This window comes from Coregonus clupeaformis, chromosome 27 (assembly GCF_020615455.1).
Source record: "Coregonus clupeaformis isolate EN_2021a chromosome 27, ASM2061545v1, whole genome shotgun sequence".
Classification (NCBI taxonomy): Eukaryota; Metazoa; Chordata; class Actinopteri; order Salmoniformes; family Salmonidae; genus Coregonus; species Coregonus clupeaformis.
The window spans coordinates 22,676,150-22,703,541 of record NC_059218.1 but is presented as its reverse complement, the minus strand read 5'-3'; the positions used below and the strand labels follow the sequence as shown (position 1 = coordinate 22,703,541).

The 27,392-nt window shown below is 46.5% G+C and overlaps 3 protein-coding genes across 3 annotated transcripts; 2 read left to right on the top strand and 1 right to left on the bottom strand.

Annotated features, from left to right (window-relative positions):
* Positions 1 to 418: 418 nt before the first annotated feature.
* Positions 419 to 5,811, top strand: nefma (neurofilament medium chain a). Its single transcript, XM_041850789.2, has 3 exons — positions 419 to 1,583; positions 2,642 to 2,766; positions 3,410 to 5,811. Exons 1-3 carry the CDS (start codon positions 552 to 554, stop codon positions 5,016 to 5,018), a joined length of 2,766 nt encoding a protein of 921 aa, XP_041706723.1. The 5' UTR covers positions 419 to 551; the 3' UTR covers positions 5,019 to 5,811.
* Positions 5,812 to 13,004: 7,193 nt separating this feature from the next.
* Positions 13,005 to 15,873, bottom strand: LOC121541152 (neurofilament light polypeptide). The gene is made up of 4 exons (XM_041850130.1): positions 14,765 to 15,873; positions 14,286 to 14,410; positions 13,775 to 14,142; positions 13,005 to 13,640 (listed from the first exon to the last, which is right to left on the bottom strand). The coding sequence occupies exons 1-4, from the start codon at positions 15,809 to 15,811 to the stop codon at positions 13,333 to 13,335; spliced, it is 1,848 nt and encodes a 615-aa protein (XP_041706064.1). The 5' UTR covers positions 15,812 to 15,873; the 3' UTR covers positions 13,005 to 13,332.
* Positions 15,874 to 20,799: 4,926 nt separating this feature from the next.
* On the top strand, positions 20,800 to 26,765 carry LOC121541628 (phosphoglycerate mutase 2-like). The gene is made up of 3 exons (XM_041850788.2): positions 20,800 to 21,316; positions 21,706 to 21,886; positions 26,225 to 26,765. Exons 1-3 carry the CDS (start codon positions 20,900 to 20,902, stop codon positions 26,392 to 26,394), a joined length of 768 nt encoding a protein of 255 aa, XP_041706722.2. The 5' UTR covers positions 20,800 to 20,899; the 3' UTR covers positions 26,395 to 26,765.
* Positions 26,766 to 27,392: the final 627 nt, after the last annotated feature.

Here is a 27,392-nt window from a genome sequence, read left to right as displayed (position 1 = left end):
AAATGCAGAGATATATGTATAATTTCCTTTCTCATTCTAATTTTCAAAATTGAGAGAAAACTCTATATTCACTCTGTGACAAGAGCCAACTGATAAATACATTAACACAGGCTATCCCAATGAATAACTCAGCATCTGCATGGTTTCGAATGAATGATTTCAGTTCTGGAAACATCCTAATGATAATCGCCCTTTTCCTTTTTTCCCCTATGTGTGATTATTCCTCTGCTTTTCAAACCGCCACCCACAAACCCTCACACACCACGTGGTGTTTCTTGAGCGGCACCCCGAACCTCTAACAAATTCGGAGGGGTTGGTTGAGACATGGCCCTCCCCCTCGGTTCGATCAATGAGCCAGTAAAAACAGTTCCTACTTGCCTTTTTAGCGATTGCGCCTTTCGTATATAAAGGACAGCCGGTGAGGCTAAGAATGCTGTGAGCGCCATCCACCCCGCACCTGCACACACACACACACACACACACACTCACCCAACTCCTCCACCTCGCACACCTTCCCTTCCATCTGCACACGCACCCCCTGGTCTGGCCGGATGAGTTACCACCCGGTGGACACGGTAGGGAGTCCATTCAGGAGAAGCATGGATAGTAGGACCAGCTACGGCCGCTCCTCCGGAACCCCCTCCAGCGGGTTCCGTTCTCAGTCCTGGTCCCGGTCAAGCCCTAACAAGCCCTACAAGAGGAGCGTCAATTTGCCGGTAGCCAGAGCGTACAGCTCCACACTCCTCAGCTCCGCCGACAGCGTTGATTTCAGTCAAACGAACGGAGACTACAAGCGCTCCAACGAGAAAGAGCAGCTCCAGGGGCTCAACGACCGTTTCGCCGGTTACATCGACAAGGTGCACTATCTGGAGCAGCAGAACAGCCAGATCGAGGAGGAGATCCAGGCGCTGCGGCAGAAGCAGGTGTCACAGTCCCAGTTAGGCGATTTATATGACCAGGAGCTCCAGGAGCTGCGCTCCATGCTGGAGCAGATCCACCACGATAAGTCGCAGATCCAGCTCGACACGGACCACATCGAGGAGGACATCCAGAGAATTAGGGACCGCTTCGATGAGGAAGCTCGCATCAGGGATGAGACGGAAGGCATCATCCGGGCGCTCAAAAAAGATATGAATGACTCGGAGTTAGTGAAGTCGGAGTTGGAGAAGAAAGTCCAGTCACTGCAGGATGAGATTGCCTTTATCCGTAACAACCATGAGGAAGAGGTGAGCGAGCTGTTTTCCCAGGTGCAGGCGTCGCAGGTGACCATGGAGAGGAAAGACTTCCAGAAGACGGACATCACCAAGGCGCTCCGGGAGATCCGCACCCAGCTCGAGGGCCACTCCAACCAGAACCTGCAGCAGGTGGAGAACTGGTTCATGTGCCGCTATTCCAAGCTCACTGATGCTGCAGAACAAAACAAAGATGCAATCAAGTCCGCCCGTGATGAGATTTCCGACTACCGCCGCCAGCTCCAGTCCAAGACCGTGGAGTTAGAGTCCGTCCGTGGAACCAGGGAGTCACTGGAGAGGCAGCTGAATGACATCGAGGACAGACACAACAATGACCTGTCCAGCCTGCAGGTATGATGAGACCCGCTGTTGGCATTGTTTTCATACAGAAACCTGTGGCCTGTAAAGTTGTATTCTTTGTGTAAATAGAGAAGCAATGTAGTGGAGAGAGTTGGCTAAATAATATAATCAGATGTTTTTCGTTTATCATATAGGCTATCAAATTGTGACAGAGTCGTGTGAGGATATTATCACCATACCTTTGAGGTTTTTATTCTTATTGTAAATGTAGGTCTACCTATAAGGAGAGTTCCCTACTTTGAGAAAGAAACATACACATATTATATTTGTCTTGATTTTACACTAACTGAATGGTTTTATTGTGTTAATATTGATATATGTGTTTTATCTGGGCTATAAACTCTGCGCAATGGTGTTGTCTGCGTATTTGCTTTAGATAAATGGCACAATGCTGACATCTTCTGGTATGGGCACAGCTTTTACATCTCCCGTCCTTGTTGAAGCTTTAGGCTTCTTATAAACTGCGACAATTGGTGCAAGTCAGGATTATTTAAGGGAAGACACAATGCAGCAAACGTTTTTTTTTTGCCGAGTCAGAGACGCGGGTCGATGCGTTCATTGGCTGTGTCCTTGCCTCACCCCAAACAGATTTCGAGGAGGACTATTGAACAAGTGTGAAGAGGCTGCCCTTGAAACAGTATACACTGCGTCAGAATAAATTATTTCACAGAACAATAATAGCCTAACCACTGGCGCAGAACGGTCTCCAACATATCCATTTATTTTCCCTTTTACAAGGAGACAGGATGACTTCACACTTTCAATTGTTATAGCAACGATATTGTAATGCAATCTTAAAGTGCTTTAATGTGTTGTAAATGTACACACGTTTAAATGTCCTTGTGATATAGCCTAATTACCAGGAACAAAATACAAAATTGTATTTTTTTTTAAATAGTTTAGTATTACTTTAAGAGGGTTGGGTCCTTTTGGAGACCTGTCCTCCCTGCACCAAAAATAGATAACCAAGTATTATTTCAGAGTACCACATAGGCCTAGGTAATAACAGCTCCTAACCAGCTCATGTCTCTTGGTCTTGGTTTCTGCAGGAGACCATCCACCAGCTGGATAATGAGCTCAAGGGCACGAAGTGGGAGATGGCGCGTCATCTGCGCGAGTACCAGGACCTGCTCAATGTCAAGATGGCCCTTGACATCGAGATTGCTGCATACAGGTACAGTGCAACGACAGTGTGCTAATTAGGCATATCATTGATAAAAAATAAAAATAAAATTAAAAAACACCTCGAAAAAAGATTTGTACTCATTAAGGAACAAAACAATTGTATTTCATCATGTGTAATAAAAAATAAACATCTAATTTCTACACTTAACAAAAATATAAATGCAACATGTGTTGGTCCCATGTTTCATAGCTGAAATAAAAATTCCCAGAAATTGTCCATATGCACAAAAAGCTTATTTCTCTAAAATGTTGTAGATACATTTGTTTACATCCCTGTTCATTATTGTGGTGCTGAGGAGTATTTCTGTCTGTAATGAAGCCCTTTTGTGGGGAAAAACACATTCTGATTGGCTGGGCCTGGCGCCCCAGTGGGTAGGCCTGGCTGCCAAGCGGGTGGGTCATTACGCTCCCAGGCCCACCGTTGGTTGCACCCTTGCCCAGTCAAGTGAAATCCATAGATCAGGACCTAATTTATTTATTTCAATTGACTGATTTCCTTATATGAACTGTTACTCAGTAAAATCTTTGAAATTGTTTAATGTTGCGTTTATATTTTTGTTCACTATATATAGACCCTAACTTTTATATTAGGCCTACACTATACTATATCTCATTTTCTACTGTTCTTGCAGGAAACTCCTAGAAGGCGAAGAGACCCACTTTAGCACTTTCCCTTACCGCCAAGCTGTAACCTCCTCTAAGAAGTCCAAGTCTGGGCCTCCCAAACTGAAGGTCCAGCACAAGTTTGTAGAGGAGATCATTGAGGAGATCAGGGTTGAGGATGAGAAGTCTGAGATTGACGTGGCCCTGGCAGAGATTGCCCAGGAGCTGTCTGCCGCACTGGAGGCAGAGGCAGAGGCAGCAGATGACAGAGAGGAGGAAGGAGAGGATAAGGGAGAAGAGGAAGGAGAAGAAGCAGAGGGACATGGAGAAGAGGTAGAGGGTGACTCAGAAGAGGTTGTAGCCTCCACTGAAGCCCAAGTGAGCTCCAGCGCCCCTGCTGAGGAGGAAGAGGAGGACAAAAAGGATGGCGATGAAGATGAAGATGGAGGAGAGGGTGCTGAGGAAGGAGAGAAAGAAGAAGAGGGTGAGAAAGAAGGAAAGGATGAGGGTGAGAAGGGAGATGATGCAGAAGGTGGTGTTGAGGGAGAAGGAGCGGAAGAGGGCGAGGAGGAAGTAGAGGAGACAGCCCCAGAATCAAAGGCCTCTCCTGACAAAGAGAAGGCTGGAGAGAAGGAGGGAAGCGGAGGAGAAGAGGAGACAGCAGAGGGAGAGGGAGAAGAGGAGGGTGGTGATAAAGATGAAGTTGCAGGTAGTGACAAAGGATCCAAAGATGGAGATGATAAGGATGAGAAAGATGAGAAGAAAGGCAAGGATGAGAAAGAGGACAAAACAGATGAGGCAGCTGTAGCCAAGACAGAGGCTCCCAAAACAGATGCCCCCAAGAGTGAGGCCCCAAAAGCTGAGGTCCAGAAATCTGAGGCCCCAAAGGTCTCCAAGCCAGACTCCCTGAAAGCTGAATCCCCAAAGGCTGGGTCCCCTAAGTCTGAGTCACCAAAAGCTGGATCCCCCAAACATGAATCCCCGAAAGCTGGTTCCCCTAAATCTGAATCCCCAAAACCCGGCTCCCCCAAATCTGAAACTCCCAAACCTGCTGGATCCCCCAAATCTGAATCACCCAAGCCTGCTGGTTCCCCCACATTTGAATCACCCAAACCTGCTGGTTCCCCCAAATCTGAATCCCCCAAACCTGCAGGGTCCCCCAAATCTGAATCCCCCAAAGCAGAGTCCCCTAAGGATGATGCTCCCAAACCAGAAGCTCCAAAGTCAGAGGCCCCCAAGGCTGCAGAAGAGAAAGTAGACAAAAAGAGTGATTCAGAGGAAGAGAAGGTAGAAAATAAAGATGCAGCTATGAGCGGAGATGTGGAGAAGAGTGCCCCAGAGGACAAAAAGGACGATGGGAAGAAAGAGGAGACGGATGTGATCTCAAATGGAGTGGACGAGAGCCCCACCAAAGATGACCCCAACCAGAAAGATGACCCCAACCAGAAGGTGGTCATCACCAAAACGGTGGAGACCATCACCACTGGAGAGGACGGAGCCAAGCATGTCACTAAATCAGTCACTGTCACCGAGACTGTGAAGGAGTCTGAGGATGTGATGCAGGAGAAGATGATGTCCAGCAAGAAGATGGAGAAACATTCTTCCCAGTCTGTCAAGGTGGTGACCGAAACCGAGTGACCACTCTCCAACCAATCCACCCTGGAGGAACAGTGAGGAGGACATGACGACAAGCAATCATACAGCTAGAGCGATGTAATAAAGATAACCACTCTCAAACATACATAAAAGCAAAGAGAGAAGCCATATGATGTAACAAAGCTCAAATTAAAAAAATGCATGTTGAGTGAAAGCGATAAATGAGCTTTTCTGCAGATGCGGTCAGGAAAACTTTGGAAAGGAACAGATTATTAATTTTCTTTCTTTCGGCAGTTCACAGGAGGGCTCACGGGTGGGGGCGTCTGCATGCTAGCTCAGGGAGGGAGTCCCCTCTCTAACCTGTATGTATGGATGGATGGGAGAGTGATAGAAATGTATCTTCATTCAAATGAGTTTTTTTGGGGGGGGGCACTTTAGAGACAAAGGAGTAGCCTTACCTATTATGTGAAGATACCAACTGAGCCAAAAAATACAATCGACTACAATACAATACAGTGAAGAAAGAGAATGATGATGGTGCAATGAACTCATGATCATAAACATACAGTACCCGAAGCAACTAAAGCATAAATAACCTTGAAGAAACTCCTAGCCTTAAACATGCTTTGTATCAGTGTCTATTATGTTTACCCAACGAGTGCAATTGAAAATAAATCTGTAAATGCGCACACATACATTATTGTATGCATAGGATGGACTTGAATTTAAATACCGAACATAAATGAGGTGCTACAGTTTGCAATCCCATGTCTTTACTCATAATGAATGATTTCCCAGCAGCATTTGCTCAATAAATGTCATACTGAAATACAAATATGGTCTCTTGTTCCTTTATGCCACGTGTCAAACTCATTCCATGGAGGGCAGAGTGTCTGCAGGTTTTCACTCCACCCTTGTACTTGATTGATGAATTAAGGTCACTAATTAGTAAGGAATTCCCCTCACCTGGTTGTCTAGGTCTTCATTTAAAGGAAAAAACAAGAACCCGCAAACACTGACACCCCTGCTTTATGCAATTGTCCTGTCCTTGTGATGAGGTGTGGATGACGGAGTCAGGCGCAGGAGGTAAAACACAGAAATCAAGAGTTTATTCAGTGTACAATAATATAGCACATATAGTGACAGAACGAAACTAGCACAAGGGGAAATCAACCTTGGCTGCATACAAGTAAAGAGTAGCTAAATCGAGCTACTCACTCTCACAACGAACAATCACTCACAAAGGACAAGGGGGCAGAGGGAACACTTATACACAGATTAATGAGGGAATGAGTACCAGGTGTGTGTGATTGACAAGACAAGACAAGACAAATGGAGTGATGATAAATGGAGCAGTAGTGGCTAGTAAGCCGGTGACGACGAACGCCAAAACCTGCCCGAGCAAGGAGGAGGGGCAGCCTTAGCTGAATTCTTGACAGTACCCCAGACGTTCCATGAACGCCTTCCAGACTTTTGACGTGAACTGGGGATCTCGGTCAGACACTATATCCTCTGGTACCCCGTAGTGCCGGAAGACGTGTGTAAACAGGGCCTCCACAGTTTGCAGAGCCGTGGGGAGACTGGGCAGAGGAAGGCGGCCTTCGAAAAGCGGTCCACAACGACCAGGATGGTGGTGTTCCCTTGAGAGAGAGGCAGATCAGTTAAAAAATCAACACTCAAATGAGACCATGGTTGTTGTGGAACTGGTAAAAGTTTTAACTTACCCGATGGGAGGTGCCTAGGTGCCTTACTCTGGGCGCACACTGAGCAGGAGGAAACATACACCCTCACGTCCTTAGCCAAGGTAGGCCACCAGTACTTTTCGGTCAGGCAGCGCACTGTACGGCCGATACCTGGGTGACCAGAGGAGGGTGACGTGTGTGCCCAGTAGATCAGATGATCACGGATAAGCGCAGGCATGTACTACAGCCCAGCAGGACACTGCAGTGGAGATGGATCTGTGCGTAATGCCTGCACTATATCCGCGTCCATCGCCCATACTACCGGCGCCACAATGCAGGAGTCTGGCATATAGGGGTATTGTCTCTGGGCCTCTCCTCTGTATCATACAGCCGGGACAGTGCGTCTGCCTTCACGTTCTTCGTACCCGGAATGTATGACAGTGTGAAATCAAACCGGGTGAAGAATAGGGCCCACCTGGCCTGGCGAGGGTTCAGCCTCCTCGCTGCCCGGACGTACTCCAGGTTACGGTGGTCCGTCCAGACGAGGAATGGGTGTTTCGCCCCCTCAAGCCAATGTCTCCACACTGTCAGAGCTCGGACCACAGCCAACAGCTCCCGATCACCAACGCCGTAGTTCTGCTCCGCCTCAGCAGACCAGCGGCCCACCCTTCAACAGAGATGTAATGGGAGCTGCGACCTTGCCAAAGCCCCGGATAAACCTCAGATAATAGTTGGCTTAGCCAAGGAAGCGCTGCACCTCCTTTACCGTGGTTGGAGTCGGCCAATTACGCACAGCTGCAATGCGGTCGCCCTCCATCTCCACACCTGTGGTAGAAATGCGGTATCCGAGGAAGGAGACGGACTGCTGGAAAAATGTACACTTTTCTGCCTTAGCATAAAGGTCATTTTCCAACAGTCGGGCCAGTACTTTGCGAACCAGGGACACATGCTCGGCGCGCGTAGCGGAATACACCAAGATGTCGTCGATGTAGACCACTACACCGCGACCAAGCATGTCCCGAAACACCTCATTCACAAAGGACTGGAAGACTGAGGGAGCATTCATCAAACCATAGGGCATCACCAGGTATTCATAATGCCCTGTGGTTGTGCTGAATGCTGTCTTCCACTCATCTCCCTCTCGGATACGCATCTGGTTGTACACACTCCTGAGATCTAATTTAGTGAAGAAGCGCGCTCCATGCAATGACTCAACCACTGACGGAATGAGGGGGAGAGGATAACTAAATCTAATCGTCTCCTTGTTCAGTGGTCGATAGTCAATGCACGGGCGCAGACCGCCGTCTTTCTTCTTCACAAAAAAGAAACTTGAGGAGGCGGGTGAAGTGGAGGGACGTATGTACCCCTGGCGCAGGGACTCGGTGACGTATGTCTCCATAGCCTCCGTCTCCACCTGTGACAGGGGATACACATGACTCCTGGGAGGTACAGCGTCTACCCGAAGGTTTATTGAGTACGGTGGAGGCACCATCTGGACTTTCCACCGTGGTTGCACCACCCATACACCTACCCTGACACTCTCGCGACCACTCCGTGAGAACCCTCTGCGGCCATGAGAAAGTGGGGTTGTGGAGTGCTAGCAATGGAATACCTAACACCACAGGGAAAGCAGGAGACTCAATGATGGAAAAAGTGACCTGCTCACAATGCGTCTCCTGTGTGATCATGGTGACTGGTACCGTGACTTCCTTTATCAACCCGGACCCTAATGGTTGACTATCAAGTGCTCTGATGGGGCGTGGAATGGATAGGGGAACTAATGAAATGCCCTGGCGGCATGCGAAAGTTTTGTCCCTAAAGTTCCCAGCTGCGCCTGAATCGACTAGCGCCTTACACTGGGGAACTATCATGTGATCAGAGAAGTATATGGGTATAGTACAGTGCTCAGCAGAGGGCTCTGAACAAGAGTGGGTGCTCAATACCTGGGGTGATGTGAGAGTGCCCTGCCGGCCGCCTCCTGACCCAAAAGAGCGCTGACGACAATGTGTGGTGGAATGTCCCTTCGTGCCATCCGAGTGGAACTGGCGCTGTCGTCCTCCGCTCTCTCGGTGCATGGTACCACCCAGCTCCATGAGCTCTGGATCCGCGTCGGTCGGGGTGGGAACGGGCAGACTTCCTCCAGGACGTCCTCTGGTTGCCAGCAGGTTATCCAGACGAATGGCCATGTCCACCAGTTCGGTAAAAGACAAACTGGTGTCACTGCAGGCTAGCTCCCATCGGACGTCCTCCCGTAGATGGCACCAGAACTGGTTGATCAGGGCCCGCTCGTTCCACCCGGACCCTGTGCCAACTCCTGTACTGTCCTCGTCCCCTGCCTCAAGTGGACCAGCTGCTCACCCGCCCCTCGACCCTCGGGCGGGTGATCGAACACCGCCCGAAATAGGCGGGCAAACTCCCTGTAGTCCTCCAACGCGGCTCCACCTTCTCTCCAAACCGCGTTGGCCCACTCCAGGGCTTTCTCCGAGAGGCAGGAAATGAGGACGGACACCTGCTCTCGATCTGATGGCGCCGGCCTGACACTGGAGCAGTACAGCTCTAGTTGGAGAAGGAATCCCTGACATAGAGCCGGCGTCCCATCGAACGCCCGATGTCGGGATATCTGGATCCCTCCGGGTGCTGTGATGTAGGTGGCTGGATCCGGTTGGCCAGCTGGTCTCGACAGATCGGTTCCTCTTCTCTCCAGGTGTTGGACAACCTGAAGAACCCGATCCATCGCTTCCCCCAAGCTGGCCAGCATCGTGGAATGCTCCTAGATCCTTGCCACGATTCCAGGTGTGCGCTCTTCTCCCGCTGACTCCATATTGGGTGAGTGATTCTGTGATGACGTGTGAATGACGGAGTCAGGCGCAGGAGGTAAAACACCGAAATCAAGAGTTTATTCAGTGTACAGCTCAACCGAGCTACTCACTCTCACAACGAACAATCACTCACAAAGGACAAGGGGGCAGAGGGAACACTTATACACAGACTAATGAGGGAATGAGTACCAGGTGTGTGTGATTGACAAGACAAGACAAGACAAATGGAGTCATGATAAATGGAGCGGTAGTGGCTAGTAAGCCGGTGACAACGAACGCCGAAACCTGCCCGAGCAAGGAGGAGGGGCAGCCTCGGCTGAATTCGTGATTTTATTTACAGTAGCTTTCTCACCACAATATGCACACAATATTCAACTTCCTCATCTGCTTTTATGGGGATGGGATTGCATCCCTCACTTTCATTTGTAGCCTAGAATTTATACAAAACCACATAAACATCCACAGGCTGTCCTCTACTGATATTTAAAGCCACAATCGGTAGGTAATATGTGCATATCATCAAAGAAACCAACAATAATGTGAACAATGCACCCCATGCAAATAGCACTTGATTAGCAGTTGATTTATCAAATAAAATCAAGCATTATTTGCATAGAACATTTCTTACCAAAGACAAATGCAGTGCAAAGTGCTTCACATACTGCACATAAATAAAATAATAATAAGTAATAAAAAAAAAAATATATATATATATATATATTTCGAGACAAATATACAATTCAGATAGATGAATTAAGATAGTAAAACAACAGTGGACATGAGAGACTAATTTGAAAGATTTAGACAGAGATGTACAGTATATGATATAGTAGTCTTTCAGCCATTAGCTATATTATTTGAGAACAACATTACCTCCAATGTTAAACATGATTTGAAACTATACCTATTTTAAAGTATTTTACATGACAACTTAAACAATGGAGTGATAGGTCATTTGGAGATTCAGCAACATTGAAGCAGACAGCGACTCGTTCGGAATTTCAGCACCACAGAAAAGTGGACAGCGACTTTCTCAGGCGCAGCCACACTGGGAAAATCCCTGAAGAGGTTTCTTTGAAAGCCACATACACTGAGTGTACAAAACATTAAGAACATCCAATTTGGGCCTCCCGAGTGGCGCAGCGGTCTAAGGCACTGCATCGTGCTTGAGACGTCACTACAGACCCGGGTTCGATCCCAGGCTGCGTCACAGCCGGCCGTGAACGGAAGACCCATGAGGCGGCGCACAATTGGCCCAGTGTCGTCCGGGTTAGGGGAGGGTTTGGCAGGCCGGGATTTCCTTGTCCCATCGTGCCGGATACCTGCAAGCTGACTTCGGTCGCCAGCTGGACGGTGTTTCCTCTGACACATTGGTGCAGCTGGCTTCTGGGTTAAGCGAGCAGTGTGTCAAGAAGCAGTGCAGTGTTTCGGAGGACGCATGGCTCTCGACCTTCGCCTCTCCCGAGTCCGTAGGGTAGTTGCAGCGATGGGACAAGACTGTAAACTACCAATTGGGGAGAAAAAGGGCTAAAAGTCTCAATCGCACTCCACACTGCCCTTTCCCACCTGGACAAAAGGAACACCTATGTGAGAATGCAAGGACCCTGGGACTAAACACCTCCCTCTGCAACTGGATCCTTGACTTCCTGACGGGCCGCCCCCAGGTGGTAAGGGTAGGCAACAACACATCCGCTGATCCTCAACACTAGGGCCCCTCAAGGGTGTATTCTTAGTCCCCTCCTGTACTCCCTGTTCACCCACGACTGAGTGGCCAAGCAGGAGGTCAGAGACCTGGCAGTTTGATGCCAGGAAAACAACCTCTCCCTCAATGTGAGCAAGACAAAGGAGCTGATCGTGGACTACAGGAAAAGGAGGGCCGAACATGCCCCCATTCACATCGACAGCCTGTAGTGGAGCGGGTCGAGATTTTCAAGTTCCTTGGTGTCCACATCACCAACAAACTATTAAATGGCCAGCCGGACTATTTACAATGACACGTCCAACCGCCCCCCCACTGCTGCAACCCGCTGTCACTTTACCCCTACCTACATGTACAGATTACCTCAACTAACTTATACCCCCGCACATTGACTCGGTACTGGTACCCCCTGTATATAGCCTCGTTATTGTTATTTTATTGTGCTACTTTCTATTATTTTTAGCTTTAGTTTATTTGGTAAATATTTTCTTAACTCTTTCTTGAACTGCATTTTTACACCTAAACTTATTTAGGCTTGCCATAATAAAGGGGTTGAACAATTATTGACTCAAGACATGTCTAAATACATAATTCCACTGTGACATTATGGGGTAATGTGTGTAGGCCAGTGACACACAATCTCAATTTAATTCATTTTAAATTCAGGTTGTAACAAAACAAATATGGAAAAAGTCAAGGGGTGTGAATATTTCCTGAAGGCAGTGTATCCACACCTCTGCAATGCAGCTTTGCTTGTTTGAAGCGATTTAGGTTGTTTGGAATTTAAAATGTGATTATTATATTAAATAGCAGACATGTTGGGTACCAATAGCCTACTGTCCAGCTTTAGTGCTGTCCCTGGGTGACTGCTGATTGCTAATATTCTTCCTCTCGGGATTTTAGCTCAGCACTCACGTAGAGTGCTGAAGGAAGCAACTAAATAGCGAAGAGTAATAAAATCAGCTCCTCAGTATTTCAATGTCTTAATAGCAATAAAAACACACGATGATCCCAGATTTGATCGTTCTCAGCCCTGAAATTAGGCAATAAAAATGCCATCACACTCTGAAGTTCCTCCCGTTCCTCAGCATCTGTTTCTCAGACACACTGGACCTGAGCTGCATAGCTGATAGAGCCTCTGATGTGGACCTTGCAAGGTCAGTGCTCCCTCAAGAGGGAACAATGTACATAAAATGGTCAGGTCCCTGCCAGTGTGTTGTGATTGTGCCTGCGTGCCCCGAATGTCAACGTGGACAACTCCAAACCCAGAGAACTAGCTGTGTTCGCCATTCATGATCAGCAGTGTGGACAGGTTACCTGAAGTGCAACACACAGAGATATCTAATTTCTTACAACACACTTACACCTGTGTGTGTGTGTGTGTGTGTGTATGTGTGTGTGTGTGTGCACATGTATATGTGTGTGTGTGTGTGTGTGTGTGTGTGTGTGTGACCTACAGCAAAATGTCCAAATGTGGACAGAGAGACTAATGGTTGTGTTATTCTAATGTCTTCTTACATGCGGCTTATAAACCATTTAATAAATCGTTTTTTTCAACATTTATAAACCGTTTATAAATCATGACACATAACCTGTTAATGTTTTAATTAATTAATTGAGTAAGGACCTGCTGTCATGTATGATGAACAACAGGCCTTATATGTATTCACATTGTGGTTAACTATGTGGTCATATTTTTAAGCACCTTCAAGATTTATCAATAATATATTCAACATTTCATCTTTGTTGTTGCGTTTCAACAGATCTAACTTGGAAATTATAAAACCCAAAGGATTAACAGACTGTTTACTGAGTTATTATTCAGTATAAGGACAAAAACATTCTAATACATTCTGCATGGCTTTCAATAGTATTTATTCAACCATCCAAAACCACACTCTCACAGACTTGCACAGGCACAGCACACACACTCTTACACACACACTTGAGGAATTGTGTGACCTTTATTGACTTTATTGACTTATAACTGTAAGCAGTTAACCTTGATTTTGATGCATTAGTGCACTAAAATACGTATTGTATTGAGCACCTTGTTACAAGCACACTGGAGTCGTTAATGTTGGGTATTTCTGCTGTTTGCCGAGCTGAGGTTTTGTTAGTCTGTCTTTTGGCTTGTGTGTTCTTGGGCCACAAACTTACTTTTTAGCCTTTGGTTTTTCAGATTCGTCTTTCTTCTCTTTGGCAGGTGTTTCTCTCTTCTCCTCACTCTTGGATATCTCTGGTTCACCCTTCTCTTCTTTGGTATCTGCTTCGGCATCTTTTTTATCCTCATCTTTCACCTCTTCATCTTTATCACACCCTTCTTTATCATCTCCTCCCTCTTTCTCTCCCCCCTCCTCTTCCTTGCCTTCCTTTCCATCCTGCTCCCCACCCTCGTCCTTATCTTCCGCTTTCTCTCCATCCTCCTTTGCAGTTTCTTCCTTCTCTTCTTCCTCATCACCATCTATACCAAAAAACAGAAATAATTGTGAATAGGGGAATAATTTAGTTAGTATTCAGGTTTGTAAAAATGTCAACATCTAAGCAATACACAACAACAATAGAGAGTATTTTTTGAGGGAAAATCCCAATGCTAACCTTGTTCTCCATCTTCCTTCTCCTCCTCGCCTCCCTCATCCCCACCTTCCTCGTTCTCTTCTCCACCCTCTTCTTCCTCCTCCTGTCCCTCCTCTTCCTTCTCTTCCGCTTCCTCTTCCTCCTCCTGTGGTGGGCTGGCAGAGTCCCGTTGGGCCAGGCTGGCAGAGATTATGTCATCTCCAGAGGCAAATGAGGAGCTGAGTAAGCGCGAGGTCATCAGGTAGGGGGCGCCAGAGCTCAGGCTAGACTGCATTGAGAACATGGAGCGGCCGAAGGAGGGTGTGACTGACAAGGTGTGGCCATAGACACTGGACATACCCCCTAACACGCCCACACTGAAGTGAGACTCCTCCCCCTCCAGCAGCTTCCTGGAGAAGTAAAGGATCATGGGAAAGATAACGTTTTAGAATAAAAGCACAAAAGGCTTTCCTTGACCTGGACTGTCATTGGTATTATTACATTACATTTGTTTAAGCTGAAGCTCTGGCTAGTGCTCCTCATAGCATCCTACCTGTAGGCAGCGATCTCAATGTCCAAGGCCATCTTAACATTCAGCAGGTCCTGGTAGTCCTTCAGGTAGCGAGCCATCTCCTGCTTGGTGGCTCTCAGCTCATTCTCCAGCTGGCCAATAGTGTCCTACGGGAGACATTTAAAGGTTATGTAGTGGATAAAGTTAGTTTTTTTTTTTTTACAGTGGGCTACACAGGTTCAGGTAATATGCCTAAAACGGTTGAATGTGGCCATAAAAATAAAACATGTATTCAATAGAATCTTATTTGTTCCCATTGTGCGTTACTAAATCAGTTCCACTTGGCACAAAATATAAAACATTATTGGTGTCTTGTATTCTGACATAGTAATTTACCTATTGGTAAACAGTTTCTAAACATGCAATTATGAAATAAATTCACATTCAGATTGCATTCATTCTGAGGTATTTGCATCAATCCAGATTTGCTGTGGAAATTCGTCTGCAGTACCACCACTGACCTGCATGCTGCTGATCTCAGCGCTCTGCTTGTCCTCCATGTCGTGTAGCTGTTTTTCCAGAGACTTGTTGAGGCCCCTGCAGGCATCGATCTCCAGCAGGTGGGCCTTGAGCTGCCGGCGGTACTCCCCTGCCTCATCCCTGGAGCTCCTCACTGCGTCGCTGTGCTGGGCCACGCTCTCCGTCAGGGAGCCCACCTTCCCATGGAACCACTCCTCAGCAGACTGCATGTTCTTGGCCGCCAGCCTCTCGTACTGGGCCCGGATGTCCCTCAGAGCACCGGACAGGTCCGGCGTGGCTGCCTCCATCTCCACAGCTACCTGGGCCCCCAGCTGGGCCTGGGCCTGGAGCTCCACCACCTCCCCCTCGTGGAGCCTCTGGAGGAAGGCCACCTCGTCCAGCAGGGTCTCCACCCTCTTCTCCAGCTCAGCCCTGGCGAGGGCGGCCTGGTCGGCACCACGCCGTGCATCCAGCAGCCTGCCCTCTGCGTCCTCACGGGCCATCACCTCCTCCTCGTAGCGGGCCTGCAGGGCGCTCAGGGTCTGCTCCAGATGCTCCCTCTGGCCCAGGGCGGCCTGCTGCTCCCCACGTGCCTCCTCCACGGCGGCCCTCAGGGCCCGCACCTCCTGCTCATACAGGGCCGCCAGGCGGGATGGTTCACTGTGCCTTTGCCTCAGCATCACCAAATCAGCCTCCAGCGCACGGTTCTGCTGCTCCAGCTCCCGTACTCGCTCGATGAAACCGGCGAAGCGGTCATTGAGGTTCTGCAGCTGGGCCCTCTCCTGGGTCCTCACCGTGCGGAACTCAGAGCTCACCTGGGCCGCCTGGCTCAGCTCCAGCTCCACGGAAGAGGCCATGGATGAATGCAGAGACCGGCCAGGAGAGGAGTACTGCAGACGGGAGCTCATGGAGGAGGAGAGGGGGGAGGCGTGGGAGGAGTAGGCCGATCGTGACCTCCCCCTGGTCACCACTCCGCGGGGGGCTCCCTCCACATACCAGCGCCGATAGGAGGAGGATGAGTAGTAAGGGTCAAAGCCGAGGGTACTCATGGCTGTGCTGTGCTGTGAGGACAGGCTGCTCTGTCTGGCTCTGTGTGAATGCGTCTGTAGGGCTCAGCTGAAGAACCCAGACTGATGCTGCTGCAGTGGCTCCAGCTTTTATAGCAGGAGGGAGAGCTCTGACGCAAGCGCATTACCAAACTCTGACTAGGTGGGATCGATAGGCTTGCACTGCAACGGACAGAGAGGGAGAAAGGAAAGGAAAGACGGAGAGAGAGGGGGAGGGAAGGATATACAGGGAGAGATAGAGGGAAAGGGAAAGGTTGCAGATGGAGAGATGATTGTGTTTTTGATGGTACAAAGGAGGTTAACATGTTTCTAGTTTCTTTACACTGTTTCTGTCATACACAGTAACCTTGACTACTAATATTCACAAGTTAATGTTCAGGAAAGTAGAGTTAGATAGCTAAAGCCTCTGGCTAGTGAAGTATATTATCTGCACTGTACCTGCACCGATAGTAAAAATGAATAGTCTTATGAGATGACTTGAGTTTGGAGTAATTTGAATGTAGGTCTCGTAGTACTCTCTGTAGGGGAATAAAATGAATGGGCTGTCCTGATTCTACAGCAGCCTATGCATTGATATTATACACAGCTTTCCTCATACAGCACCTGCCCTGCTGGCCAATAGGAGAGCGACACCCATGACCACAGAAAACCTGCAATGATAAACACTGAACACGCGGCTGCATGGTATGTGGCCAAATATACAGTGCTTGTTTATTTATACAGTTGAAGTCGGAAGCTTACATACACTTAGGTTGGAGTCATTCAAACTCGTTTTTCAACCACTCCACAAATCTCTTGTTAACAAACTATAGTTTTGGCAAGTTGGTTAGGACATCTACTTTGTGCATGACAGAAGCAATGTTTCAAACAATTGTTTACAGACAGATTATTTAACTTATAATTCACTGTATCACAATTCCAGTGGGTCAGAAGTTTACATACACTAAGTTGACTGTGCCTTTAAACAGCTTGGTAAATTCCAAAAAATGATGTCATGGCTTTAGAAGTTTCTGATAGGCTAATTGACATCATTTGAGTCAATTGGAGGTGTACCTGTGGATGTATTTCAAGGCCTACCTTCAAACTCAGTGCCTCTTTGCTTGACATCATGGGAAAATATAAAGAAATCAGCCAAGACCTCAAAAAAATTATTGTAGACCTCCACAAGTTTGATTCATCCTTGGGAGCAATTTCCAAACGCCTGAAGGTACCACGTTCATCTGTACAAACAATAGTACGCAAGTATAAACACCATGGGACCACGCAGCCGTCATACCGCTCAGGAAGGAGATGCGTTCTGTCTCCTAGAGATGAACGTACTTTGGTGCGAAAAGTGCAAATCAATCCCAGAACAACAGCAAAGGACCTTTTGAAGATGCTGGAGGAAACAGGCACAAAAGTATCTATATCCACAGTAAAACAAGTCCTATATCGACATAACCTGAAAGGCCGCTCAGCAAGGAAGAAGCCACTGCTCCAAAACCGCCATTAAAAAGCCAGACTACGGTTTGCAACTGCACAATGGGACAAAGATTGCACCTTTTGGTCTGATGAAACAAAAATAGAACTATTTGGCCATAATGCCCATCGGTATGTTTGGAGGAAAAAAGGGGCAGCTTGCAAGCCAAAGAACACCATCCCAACTGTGAAGCACGGGGGTGGCAGCATCATGCTGTGGGGGTGCTTTGCTGCAGGAGGGACTGGTGCACTTCACAAAATAGATGGCATCATGAGGAAGGAAAATTAGGTGGATATATTGAAGCAACATCTCAAGACATCAGTCAGGAAGTTAAAGCTTGGTCGCAAATGGGTCTTCCAAATGGACAATGACCCCAAGCATACTTCCAAGGTTGTGGTGAAATGGCTTAAGGACAACAAAGTCAAGGTATTGGAGTGGCCATCACAAAACCCTGACCTCAATCCTATAGAAAATGTGTGGACAGAACTGAAAAAGCGTTTGCGAGCAAGGAGGCCTACAAACCTGACTCAGTTACACCAGCTTTGTCAGGAGGAATGGGCCAAAATTCACCCAACTTATTGTGGGAAGCTTGTGGAAGGCTACCCGAAACGTTTGACCCAAGTTAAACAATTTAAAGGCAATGCTACGAAATACTAATTGAGTGTATGTAAACTTCTGACCCACTGGGAATGTGATCAAAGAAATAAAAGCTGAAATAAATCATTCTCTCTACTATTATTCTGACATTTCACATTCTTAAAATAAAGTGGTGATCCTAACTGACCTAAGACAGGGAATTTTTACTAGGATTAAATGTCAGGAAATGTGAAAAACTGAGTTTAAATGTATTTGGCTAAGGTGTATGTAAACTTCCGACTTCAACTGTACATTATGGCTGGGAAGCTGCTGTTTGGTGCCTGTAGATACTTGTGTGGTTCTGTGTCAGATGCTGTAATGATAATGTGTATACATGTGACAATGTCTGTGAAGATTTATTTGTGTTTTTGGGATGATAATGCATTGATAATAATAATAATAGATCATGCATCTATTATACAAAATAGGTCATATTAATTCAAATACATTTTCATGATCGCCTTAGCTGGAAGAGACACAGAGGGGTTTGAAGAGAAGTTGAATGGTCTTTTTTATATTGACATGTTAATTCCCTAATTCCCTATCTTTCAGCTGCAGTGTGAAGAGGGAACCATAACTGGTCAATAACACTCTGCTTCCTCCCTGCTGACACACACTTCATTCTCTTTCTCTTCCTCTTCCTCTTCCTCCTCCTCCTGAGGGGGGTGGGGGAGATACACATTTTATACTGCCCCAGACTGTTGACTCAAGGAATGGATAGCACAGTGACTTGCCATACATTTGAGCATAGTATGAGGATCTGCTGAGAGAACAGGCTGGTATGAGTCCATGTTTAGGTGCAGTATATAGTGTATTTTGGCTGTACACATTTGAGGAGAGTGTATGAATTTAAGTGTGTTTGTGTATCTCTTTTGTATGTGTGTATTTTGCTGACAGTTCTTAAAGCAGAAGGCATGAAGGGACAGTAGGTGCGGGGTGCTGCCGCAAGCTGAGTCATCAGTAAAGTCAGGACAGGTTCCAGGCATAAATGACATAAGCCCCAAGCATTTTAAGAACTCAGTCGGTGGCTCAACTTACTGTTGAGAGTTAGAATAGTAGAGTGTACAAGGTGCAATTTAGACATTTGGTTGTGCATTAGCATTTTGACAGTCACTCAATTAGCCCATGTCAGTCACTGACAATCACTCAATTAGCCCATGTCAGCTAAAATGTTTTAGATTAGTAAGGTAGTCTAGCTAGCTATCTATACTTGTAGTTATCATAGTCAAATTACCCTGACCTCTAGGGGGCCCCCATTGATTTTGTTAGTCACTCTCACTCAGATGTGAGTGAGAGTAGCAAATGTGTAGAATTGCAGCAAACCTGCTATGAAACTGCAACATTTTCTTTACACCCCATGTTGTAAAAATATATTTTGCCTAGGACCCAAAAAATCTAGAGCCAGCCCTGAATACAGTAGTACTCACCCAGGACCCCCATTCCCTCCACACCACCCTCCACCCCCAGCCCCACAATCTCCTCTCCACTTCTTTCTCATGCTCCCCTCTCTTTCAGCTTTACCTGCTTTCTCTCTCTCTTTCCCGCTCTTCTCTCTCTCTATCTCGCTCTCTTTCTCTCTCTCTCGTTCGCTCACTGCAGCATCCTCAGTATTTCTCTGTCTTTGTAATTCCTCTATCTCTCTGCCCTTTTTTGTGATATAAGATATCCAGATTGGCTACATGCCCAGAGTTCCATTAATATTGTATTTGCTGATATTGTATTTCTCTCTTTTCTGAATGTGGCTCATACTTTTGATTGATAGAAGGGCGCATTGATTGATTTGGCCCTATAGTTTGGGCTCAGCCCTGACTCTCAGTCAGTTTAATGCCAAATCAGTATTTTCACCTGTGCTGGCCCCAGAGTTTAAGTGGGTGGTAGGATCGGTTTCAAACCTTGGTGCATTTCTACATAGAATTTCATACATCCCAAATAAGTATTTGTTTACCATGTAACTACACTGTAGTGGACTACAGTTGTCCTGTGGAGACCTAATAATGGTTGTACCAGAAATAAGTACAGTTTATATTGTGTGTTCTTTCGAGTATTTGTGATATTATACAGTAGGCCTACTGGAGTTTGTGTGATATTATACAGTAGGCCTACTGGAGTTTGTGTGATATTATACAGTAGGCCTACTGGAGTTTGTGTGATATTATACAGTAGGCCTACTGGAGTTTGTGTGATATTATACAACTGGTACCGTACCCTTAGTGGTATTCAAAAAAGTACACAGCCCTATAGCTCCCCGTAACGTAACCCCATGTTGAGGCAGAATGTTTTAGTCTGTTTTTCCCTAGTCACTACTACCTCATTGCATGGTATAGTTGCCTGTATCAGTAATAGTTTTGGAGTTAGATAACTAATTCCACTGTCTTTCATTGATGTCAGAAACTCTCAGAAACTCTACAGACACTCTACACAGAAGGTTGTTGGCAATTGTTGTTAATTGGGGAGGATGGGCTCGTGGTAATGGCTGGAGCGTAATAAGTGAAATGGTATCAAATACATCAAACACATGGTTTTCATGTGTTTGATGCCATTCCATTCGCTCCGTTCCGGCCATTATTATGAGCCATCCTCCCCTTAGCAGCCTCCTATGCACTCTACAGTGCCTCAGCAGCAGCAGCTTACTCTGATCTTTACACTGTTATTCCACAGCTCTCGGTTTAAAAGTCATGTTGCTATTTTAGCTCAATCCCTGACCTCTGCCCTTCCCAGCTGGGACATGTCCCTCCAGTCCATGGGAGGCCCTGCCCTATTGGCTGAGCCTAGCTGTCCATCAGGGGGTGAAGTGCCCTCATTGGTGGAGAGCAGTTTACGCCCTGCTGCTACGCAGGTCCTCATTCCAAAGTATATAAAAAGAGTGTGGCAGGAATCGCTCGGGGTCACTGTTGGTCTCAGAGTGTGTGTGTGTACCATAACGGAGGGCCGTGTCTCGTGTGTTTGGTAAAGAAATTTAAAGCAACACTGCAAGCATGACTACTGCCCATAAATTGGTGATCGTCCGTCATGGCGAGAGTGAGTGGAACCAGTACAACAAATTCTGCGGCTGGTTTGATGCCGACCTCAGCGAGAAGGGCCTGGAGGAGGCCAAGCGTGGTGCCATGGCCATCAAGGACGCCGGCATGAAGTTCGACATCTGCCACACATCTGTGCTGAAGCGCGCCGTCAAGACCCTGTGGACCATCCTGGAGGGCACAGACCAGATGTGGCTGCCTGTGTACCGCACATGGCGTCTGAACGAGCGCCACTACGGCGGCCTGACAGGTCTTAACAAGGCAGAGACAGCCGAGAAGCATGGAGAGGAGCAGGTCAAGATCTGGCGTCGTTCCTTCGACACCCCCCCTCCCCCCATGGAACACGACCACGCCTTCCACAAGATCATCAGTGAGGTAAGAGGGGTGATGTTGGTGGTGGTGCATAATAGTACTACACAAAACAGACTTGTGATCCACATTTTAGGTCTGTGATTGCTAACATAGAATAATAACACCTGACACATTATTTTAAAACGTTATGTACAACTACCCCTAGAATATGTTCCCATCTTACAAGGAAACCAGACAATTTCAGGATATTTATGACTTATGATTCTATGACTTCTCATGTAAGACTACTTGTTACTTGTATGAGCCTAAACATGTACTGTACGTGTACTGCTTGAGGTACTACGTATTTGCCAGGTTTCGTTTGCAGCCCTCTAGGATGTTAGATCACACCTGCTGTTGTGATGATACATTTGAGCAGTGTAACCCAACATGCTGTTCTGTCCTCCCACCAGTCAAGGCGCTACAAGGGCCTGAAGCCCGGTGAGCTGCCCACATGTGAGTCCCTGAAGGACACTATTGCCCGTGCCCTGCCCTACTGGAACGATGTCATCGCACCTGAGATCCAGGCCGGCAAGAACGTCATCATCGCTGCCCACGGCAACAGCCTCCGCGGAATTGTCAAGCACTTAGAGGGTTGGTATTATGGGCTGCTGCAGTGGCTGGACACAGTGTGGGGGTGGGGTGGGGGTGGGGGGGGTAGAGGGGGGAGTTGAGGGAAAAGGTTAGAGGTCATATTTCACAAGGAATGTCCAGTATGGCATGTTGTCAAATATCACATGACTCGAAGATCTAACAGATGCATAGCCACTGCACAGAAAGGTCTGCAGCCTGCAACAAGTAAGGATGATACACAGTAGTAAGGATGATACACAGTAGTAAGGATGATACACAGTAGTAATGGTGATACACAGTAGTAAGGATGATACACAGTAGTAAGGATGATACACAGTAGTAAGGATGATACACAGTAGTAATGGTGATACACAGTAGTAAGGATGATACACAGTAGTAAGGATGATACACAGTAGTAATGGTGATACACAGTAGTAAGGATGATACACAGTAGTAAGGATGATACACAGTAGTAAGGATGATACACAGTAGTAATGGTGATACACAGTAGTAAGGATGATACACAGTAGTAATGGTGATACACAGTAGTAAGGATGATACACAGTAGTAAGGATGATACACAGTAGTAATGGTGATACACAGTAGTAATGACGATACACTGATAATACTAAAGTAATGATACACTCATTACATTACAGTTACTAACCTAACTGTTTGCTGACAGTGGCTCAGTGAGTATACAGCTGCTGGGCCTGTAGGCATAGTATGGTACACCACATTCACCCAGTCACACACATATATACAGTCGTGGTCAAAAGATTTGAGAATGACACAAGTATTGGTCTTCACAAAGTTCGCTGCTTCAGTGTTATGAGATATTTTTGTCAGATGTTACTATGGTATACTGAAGTATAATTACAAGCATTCCATAAGTGTCAAAGGCTTTTATTGACAATTACATTACGTTTATGCAAAGAGTCAATATTTGCAGTGTTGACCCTTCTTTTTCAAGACCTCTGCAATCCGCCCTGGCATGCTGTCATAATCAATGCTTGGAGTTTGTCAGAATTTGTGGGTTTTTGTTTGTCCACCTGCCTCTTGAGGATCGACCACAAGTTCTCAATGGGATTAAGGTCTGGGGAGTTTCCTGGCCATGGACCCAACATTTTGATGTTTTGTTCCCCGAGCCACTTAGTTATCACTTTTGCCTCATGGTAAGATGCTCCATCATGCTTGAAAAGGAATTGGTCATCACCAAACTGTTCTTGGATGGTTGGGAGAAGTTGCTCTCGGAGGATGTGTTGGTACCATTCTTTATTCATGGCTGTGTTCTTAGGCAAAATTGTAAGTGAGCCCACTCCCTTGGCTGAGAAGCAACCCCACACATGAATGGTCTCAGGATGCTTTACTGTTGGCATGACACAGGACTGATGGTAGCACTCACCTTGTCTTCCCCGGACAAGGTGTTTTCCGGATGCCCCAAACAATCGGAAAGGGGATTCATCAGAGAAAATGACTTTACCCAGTCCTCAGCAGTCCAATCCCTGTACCTTTTGCAGAATATCAGTCTGTCCCTGATGTTTTTCCTGGAGAGAAGTGGCTTCTTTGCTGCCCTTCTTGACACCAGGCCATCCTCCAAAAGTCTTTGCCTCACTGTGCGTGCAGATGCACTCGCACCTGCCTGCTGCCATTCCTGAGCAAGCTCTGCACTGGTGGTGCCCCGATCCCGCAGCTGAATCAACTTTAGGAGACGTTCCTGGCGCTTGCTGGACTTTCTTGTGCGCCCTGACGCCTTCTTTACAACAATTGAACCTCTCTCCTAGAAGTTCTTGATGATCTGATAAATGGTTGATTTAGGTGCAATCTTACTAGCAGCAATATCCTTGCCTGTGAATCCCTTTTGTGCAAAGCAATGATGACGCCACGTGTTTCCTTGCAGGTAACCATGCTTAACAGAGGAAGAACAATGATTTCAAGCACCACCCTCCTTTTAAAGCTTCCAGTCTGTTATTCTAACTCAATCAGCATGACAGAGTGATCTCCAGCCTTGTCCTCGTCAACACGCTCACCTGTGTTAACGAGAGAATCACTGACATGATGGCAGCTGGTCCTTTTGTGGCAGGGCTGAAATGCAGTGGAAATGTTTTTTGGGGATTAAGTTCATTTTCATGGCAAAGAGGGACTTTGCAATTAATTGCAATTCATCTGATTACTCTTCATGACATTCTGGAGTATATGCAAATTGCCATCATCAAAACTGAGGCAGCAGACTTTAGAAAATTAGTATTTGTGTAATTCTCAAAACGTTTGACCACGACTGTATATATATAGATAGATAGATAGAGTACATATACACATACAGTGCCTTCAGAAAATATTCATACCCTTTGACTTATTCCACATTCAAAATGGATTAAATAGATGTATTTTCTCACCCATCTACACACAATACCCCATAATGACAAAGCGAAAACAGGTTTTTAGAATTTTTAGCAAATGTATTGAAAATACATATCAAATTTACATAAGTATTCACACCCCTGAGTCAATACTTTGTAGAAGTACCTTTGGCAGCGATTACAGCTGTGAATCTTTCTGGGTAAGTCTCTAAGAGCTTTAAATACCTGGATTGTGCAACATTTGCCCATTATTCTGTCAAATTGGTTGTTGATCAATGCTAGAGAACCATTTTCACGTCTTGCCATAGATTTTCAAGTAGATTTAAGTCAAAACTGTAACTAAGCTACTCAGGAACATTCACTGTCTTCTTGGTAAGAAACTCCAGTGTAGATTTGGCCTTGTGTTTTAGGTTATTGTCCTGCTGAAAGGTGAATTCATCTCCCAGTGTCTGGTGCAAAGCAGACTGAACTAGGTTTTCCTCTAGGATTTTGCCTGTGCTTAGTTCCATTCCATTAATTTTTTATCCTAAAATACTCCCAAGTCCTTAATGATTACACACAAACCCATAACATGATGGAGCCACCAATATGCTTGAAAATATGGAGAATGGTACTCAGTAATGTGTTGTATTGGATTTGCCCCAAACATAACACTTTGTATTCAGGACAAAAAGTGAATTGCTTTGCCACATTTTTTGCAGTATTACTTTAGTGCCTTGTTACAAACAGGATGCATGTTTTGGAATATTTTTATTCTGTACAGGCTTCCTTCTTTTCACTCTGTCATTTAGGTTAGTATTGTGGAGTAACTATAATGTTGTTGATCCATCCTCAGTTTTCTCCTATCACAGCCATTAAACTTTGTAACTGTTTTAAAGTCACCATTGGCCTCATGGTTAAATCCCTGAGTGGTTTCCTTCCTCTCTGGCAACTGAGTTAGATAGGACGCCTGTATCTTTGTAGCGACCGGTTGTATTGACACACCATCCAAGGTGTAATGAATAACTTCGCCGTGCTCAAAGGGATATTCAACGTCTGCTTTTTTATTTTGAACCATCTACCAATAGGTGCCCTTCTTTGCAAGGCATTGGAAAACCTCCCTGGTGTTTGTGGTTGAATATGTGTTTGAAATTCACTGCTCGACTGAGGGACCTTACAGATAATTGTATGTGTAGGGTACAGAGATGTGGTAGTCATTCAAAAATCATGTTAAAATCTATTATTGCACACAGTGTTAGTTCCCCCGTGTAGCTCAGTTGGTAGAGCATGGCGCTTGCAATGCCAGGGTTGTGGGTTCGATTCCCACGCACATTTTTAAGCAAATTTTTACCCCTGAACTTATTTCGGCTTTCCATAACAAAGGGGTTGAATACTTATTGACTCAAGACATTTCAGCTTTTAATTTTGTATGAATTCTCTAAACATGAATATTTTCTGAAGGCACTACATTTCCAGATTACCAGGAGTCTATAAATAGCTGGGGCTCTCTCCCTGGAGCTCAGACAGACACCGTGGAAAAGGCCATGGGCGTTGTTTCCATTACGGACACGACCTTTCTGCAGAAAGGTTCTGCATTCTCCAGGAGTGGTGGGACCGGGGTGATGCAGACAGGGTTGCAGGGTGGCAGGGTTGCAGAGGGAGAGGGGGTGACAAGAGTGCAGAGGGAAAGGGCAGGGAAAGGTAAGGTCTGCTGAAACAAGCTACTTAGTGCCCCCCCAGCGCTCCCCTGAAAGAGGAGTATGGATGACCTCACCTGTCAAAGGGCACCAAATGTTGCTCTTGTAAACAGAGCTGGGTAGTGGGTACTAGCTAAGAAATATACCAGCCTTTGAGGATCTGTACTTGACATCCATAGAAAGGATTTCCCCTCCACTGGGAATACATATGTCAAATACATTGCCTTATGTGAATTTCCTCGAAATGAATGATCAGTCTTGATTTCCCACACTATCCTCTGCCTATTCCTAACACTCCTTTCTGTATGTGTCTGTCTCCTCAGGCATGTCAGACGCTGCCATCATGGAGCTGAACCTGCCAACAGGTATCCCCATTGTGTACGAGCTGGACGCGAACCTGAAGCCCGTCAAGCCCATGGCTTTCCTAGGAGACGCTGAGACTGTGAAGAAGGCCATGGAGGCCGTGGCTGCCCAGGGCAAAGCTAAGAAGTAAGCCAGCCTGGAGGCGTCAAGAGGAGAAAGAGAAGAAGTGGCTGTTCCCCCCCATCCTTAACTATCAATCATTCACCCCCCCATTCAGATGCAGTCCATTGCATCCTGTGATAAAGGCTCCCTTTGGTTGTGGAGATAGGCCCTGTGTAGCCACCTGTTTTTGAGAGGGAACATCATGAAACCCAAATATTGGGTGATTGTTCCATAGATCTGTGGAGGTGGTACTGGGACTGCACAAGCCTTGTCCACTCACCCAAACACACACACACACACTATTGTGGAGTCTCACAGTCCCACTGTAGGGTTGGTGAAGCCCTGTGTTAAGGGCACCACACTCTGACACAACAAATAAAGAAACCACCTTTTTGTGTCTTTGCCTGTTTCTGCTTTTATCTCTTTCCTCTTCACCTCTTCCTCCACCTCTGTTTTGATGTTTTTCTTCCTAACCCTAATCTTTTTCATCCTCTTCCTCTTCCTCTCTCACTCCCACTTTTCTCTTCTCCCATTTACTCCTCCATGACCTGATCTTCCTCCTCTCCCTGATTGGTAATTCAGTGGTATCAGCATGGCGATGGCGGTGCTGTGTAATCTTATCCAGATAGCAGAACAGAGCGGGGAAGAGAGAGAAGAAGAGGGTCACTGGGTTCATTTTGGCAGCGTTCCTGTGGTGCAGCAGCACCTTGTCTGACTCCATCCCTCCCTGTCCCTCTCATCTCCTCAGTACAGACAGGGTACACTGGCTGGGGCTGGCTCAGGGCCAGGGCCACGTTTAGCACCGGACTAGTCTCTCTCTCCGGTGACAAAAGGACAGGTGCAGGGGATAGTGTGTGTGCACGTGTGGACCTGTATGTGTGTGTATGTGTGTGTGTGTGTGTGTGTGTGTGTGTGTGTGTGTGTGTGTGTGTGTGTGTGTGTGTGTGTGTGTGTGTGTGTGTGTGTGTGTGTGTGTGTGTGTGTGTGTGTGTAAAGGGGTTTAGGGGGTGAGGTACCAGGGCAAAG

Bases quoted from the DNA above. Each gene is read 5' to 3' on its own strand.
- nefma (XM_041850789.2), top strand. From the start codon at position 552: ATGAGTTACCACCCGGTGGACACGGTAGGGAGTCCATTCAGGAGAAGC. The intron at 1,584-2,641 runs GTATGATGAGAC...TGGTTTCTGCAG, and splicing joins ATGACCTGTCCAGCCTGCAG to GAGACCATCCACCAGCTGGA. The intron at 2,767-3,409 runs GTACAGTGCAAC...CTGTTCTTGCAG, and splicing joins ATCGAGATTGCTGCATACAG to GAAACTCCTAGAAGGCGAAG.
- LOC121541152 (XM_041850130.1), bottom strand. From the start codon at position 15,811: ATGAGTACCCTCGGCTTTGACCCTTACTACTCATCCTCCTCCTATCGG. The intron at 14,143-14,285 runs GTAGGATGCTAT...TTACTTCTCCAG, and splicing joins ATTGAGATCGCTGCCTACAG to GAAGCTGCTGGAGGGGGAGG. The intron at 13,641-13,774 runs GTTAGCATTGGG...TTTTTGGTATAG, and splicing joins GAAGGAAGATGGAGAACAAG to ATGGTGATGAGGAAGAAGAG.
- LOC121541628 (XM_041850788.2), top strand. From the start codon at position 20,900: ATGACTACTGCCCATAAATTGGTGATCGTCCGTCATGGCGAGAGTGAG. The intron at 21,317-21,705 runs GTAAGAGGGGTG...TCCTCCCACCAG, and splicing joins TCCACAAGATCATCAGTGAG to TCAAGGCGCTACAAGGGCCT. The intron at 21,887-26,224 runs GTTGGTATTATG...CTGTCTCCTCAG, and splicing joins AATTGTCAAGCACTTAGAGG to GCATGTCAGACGCTGCCATC.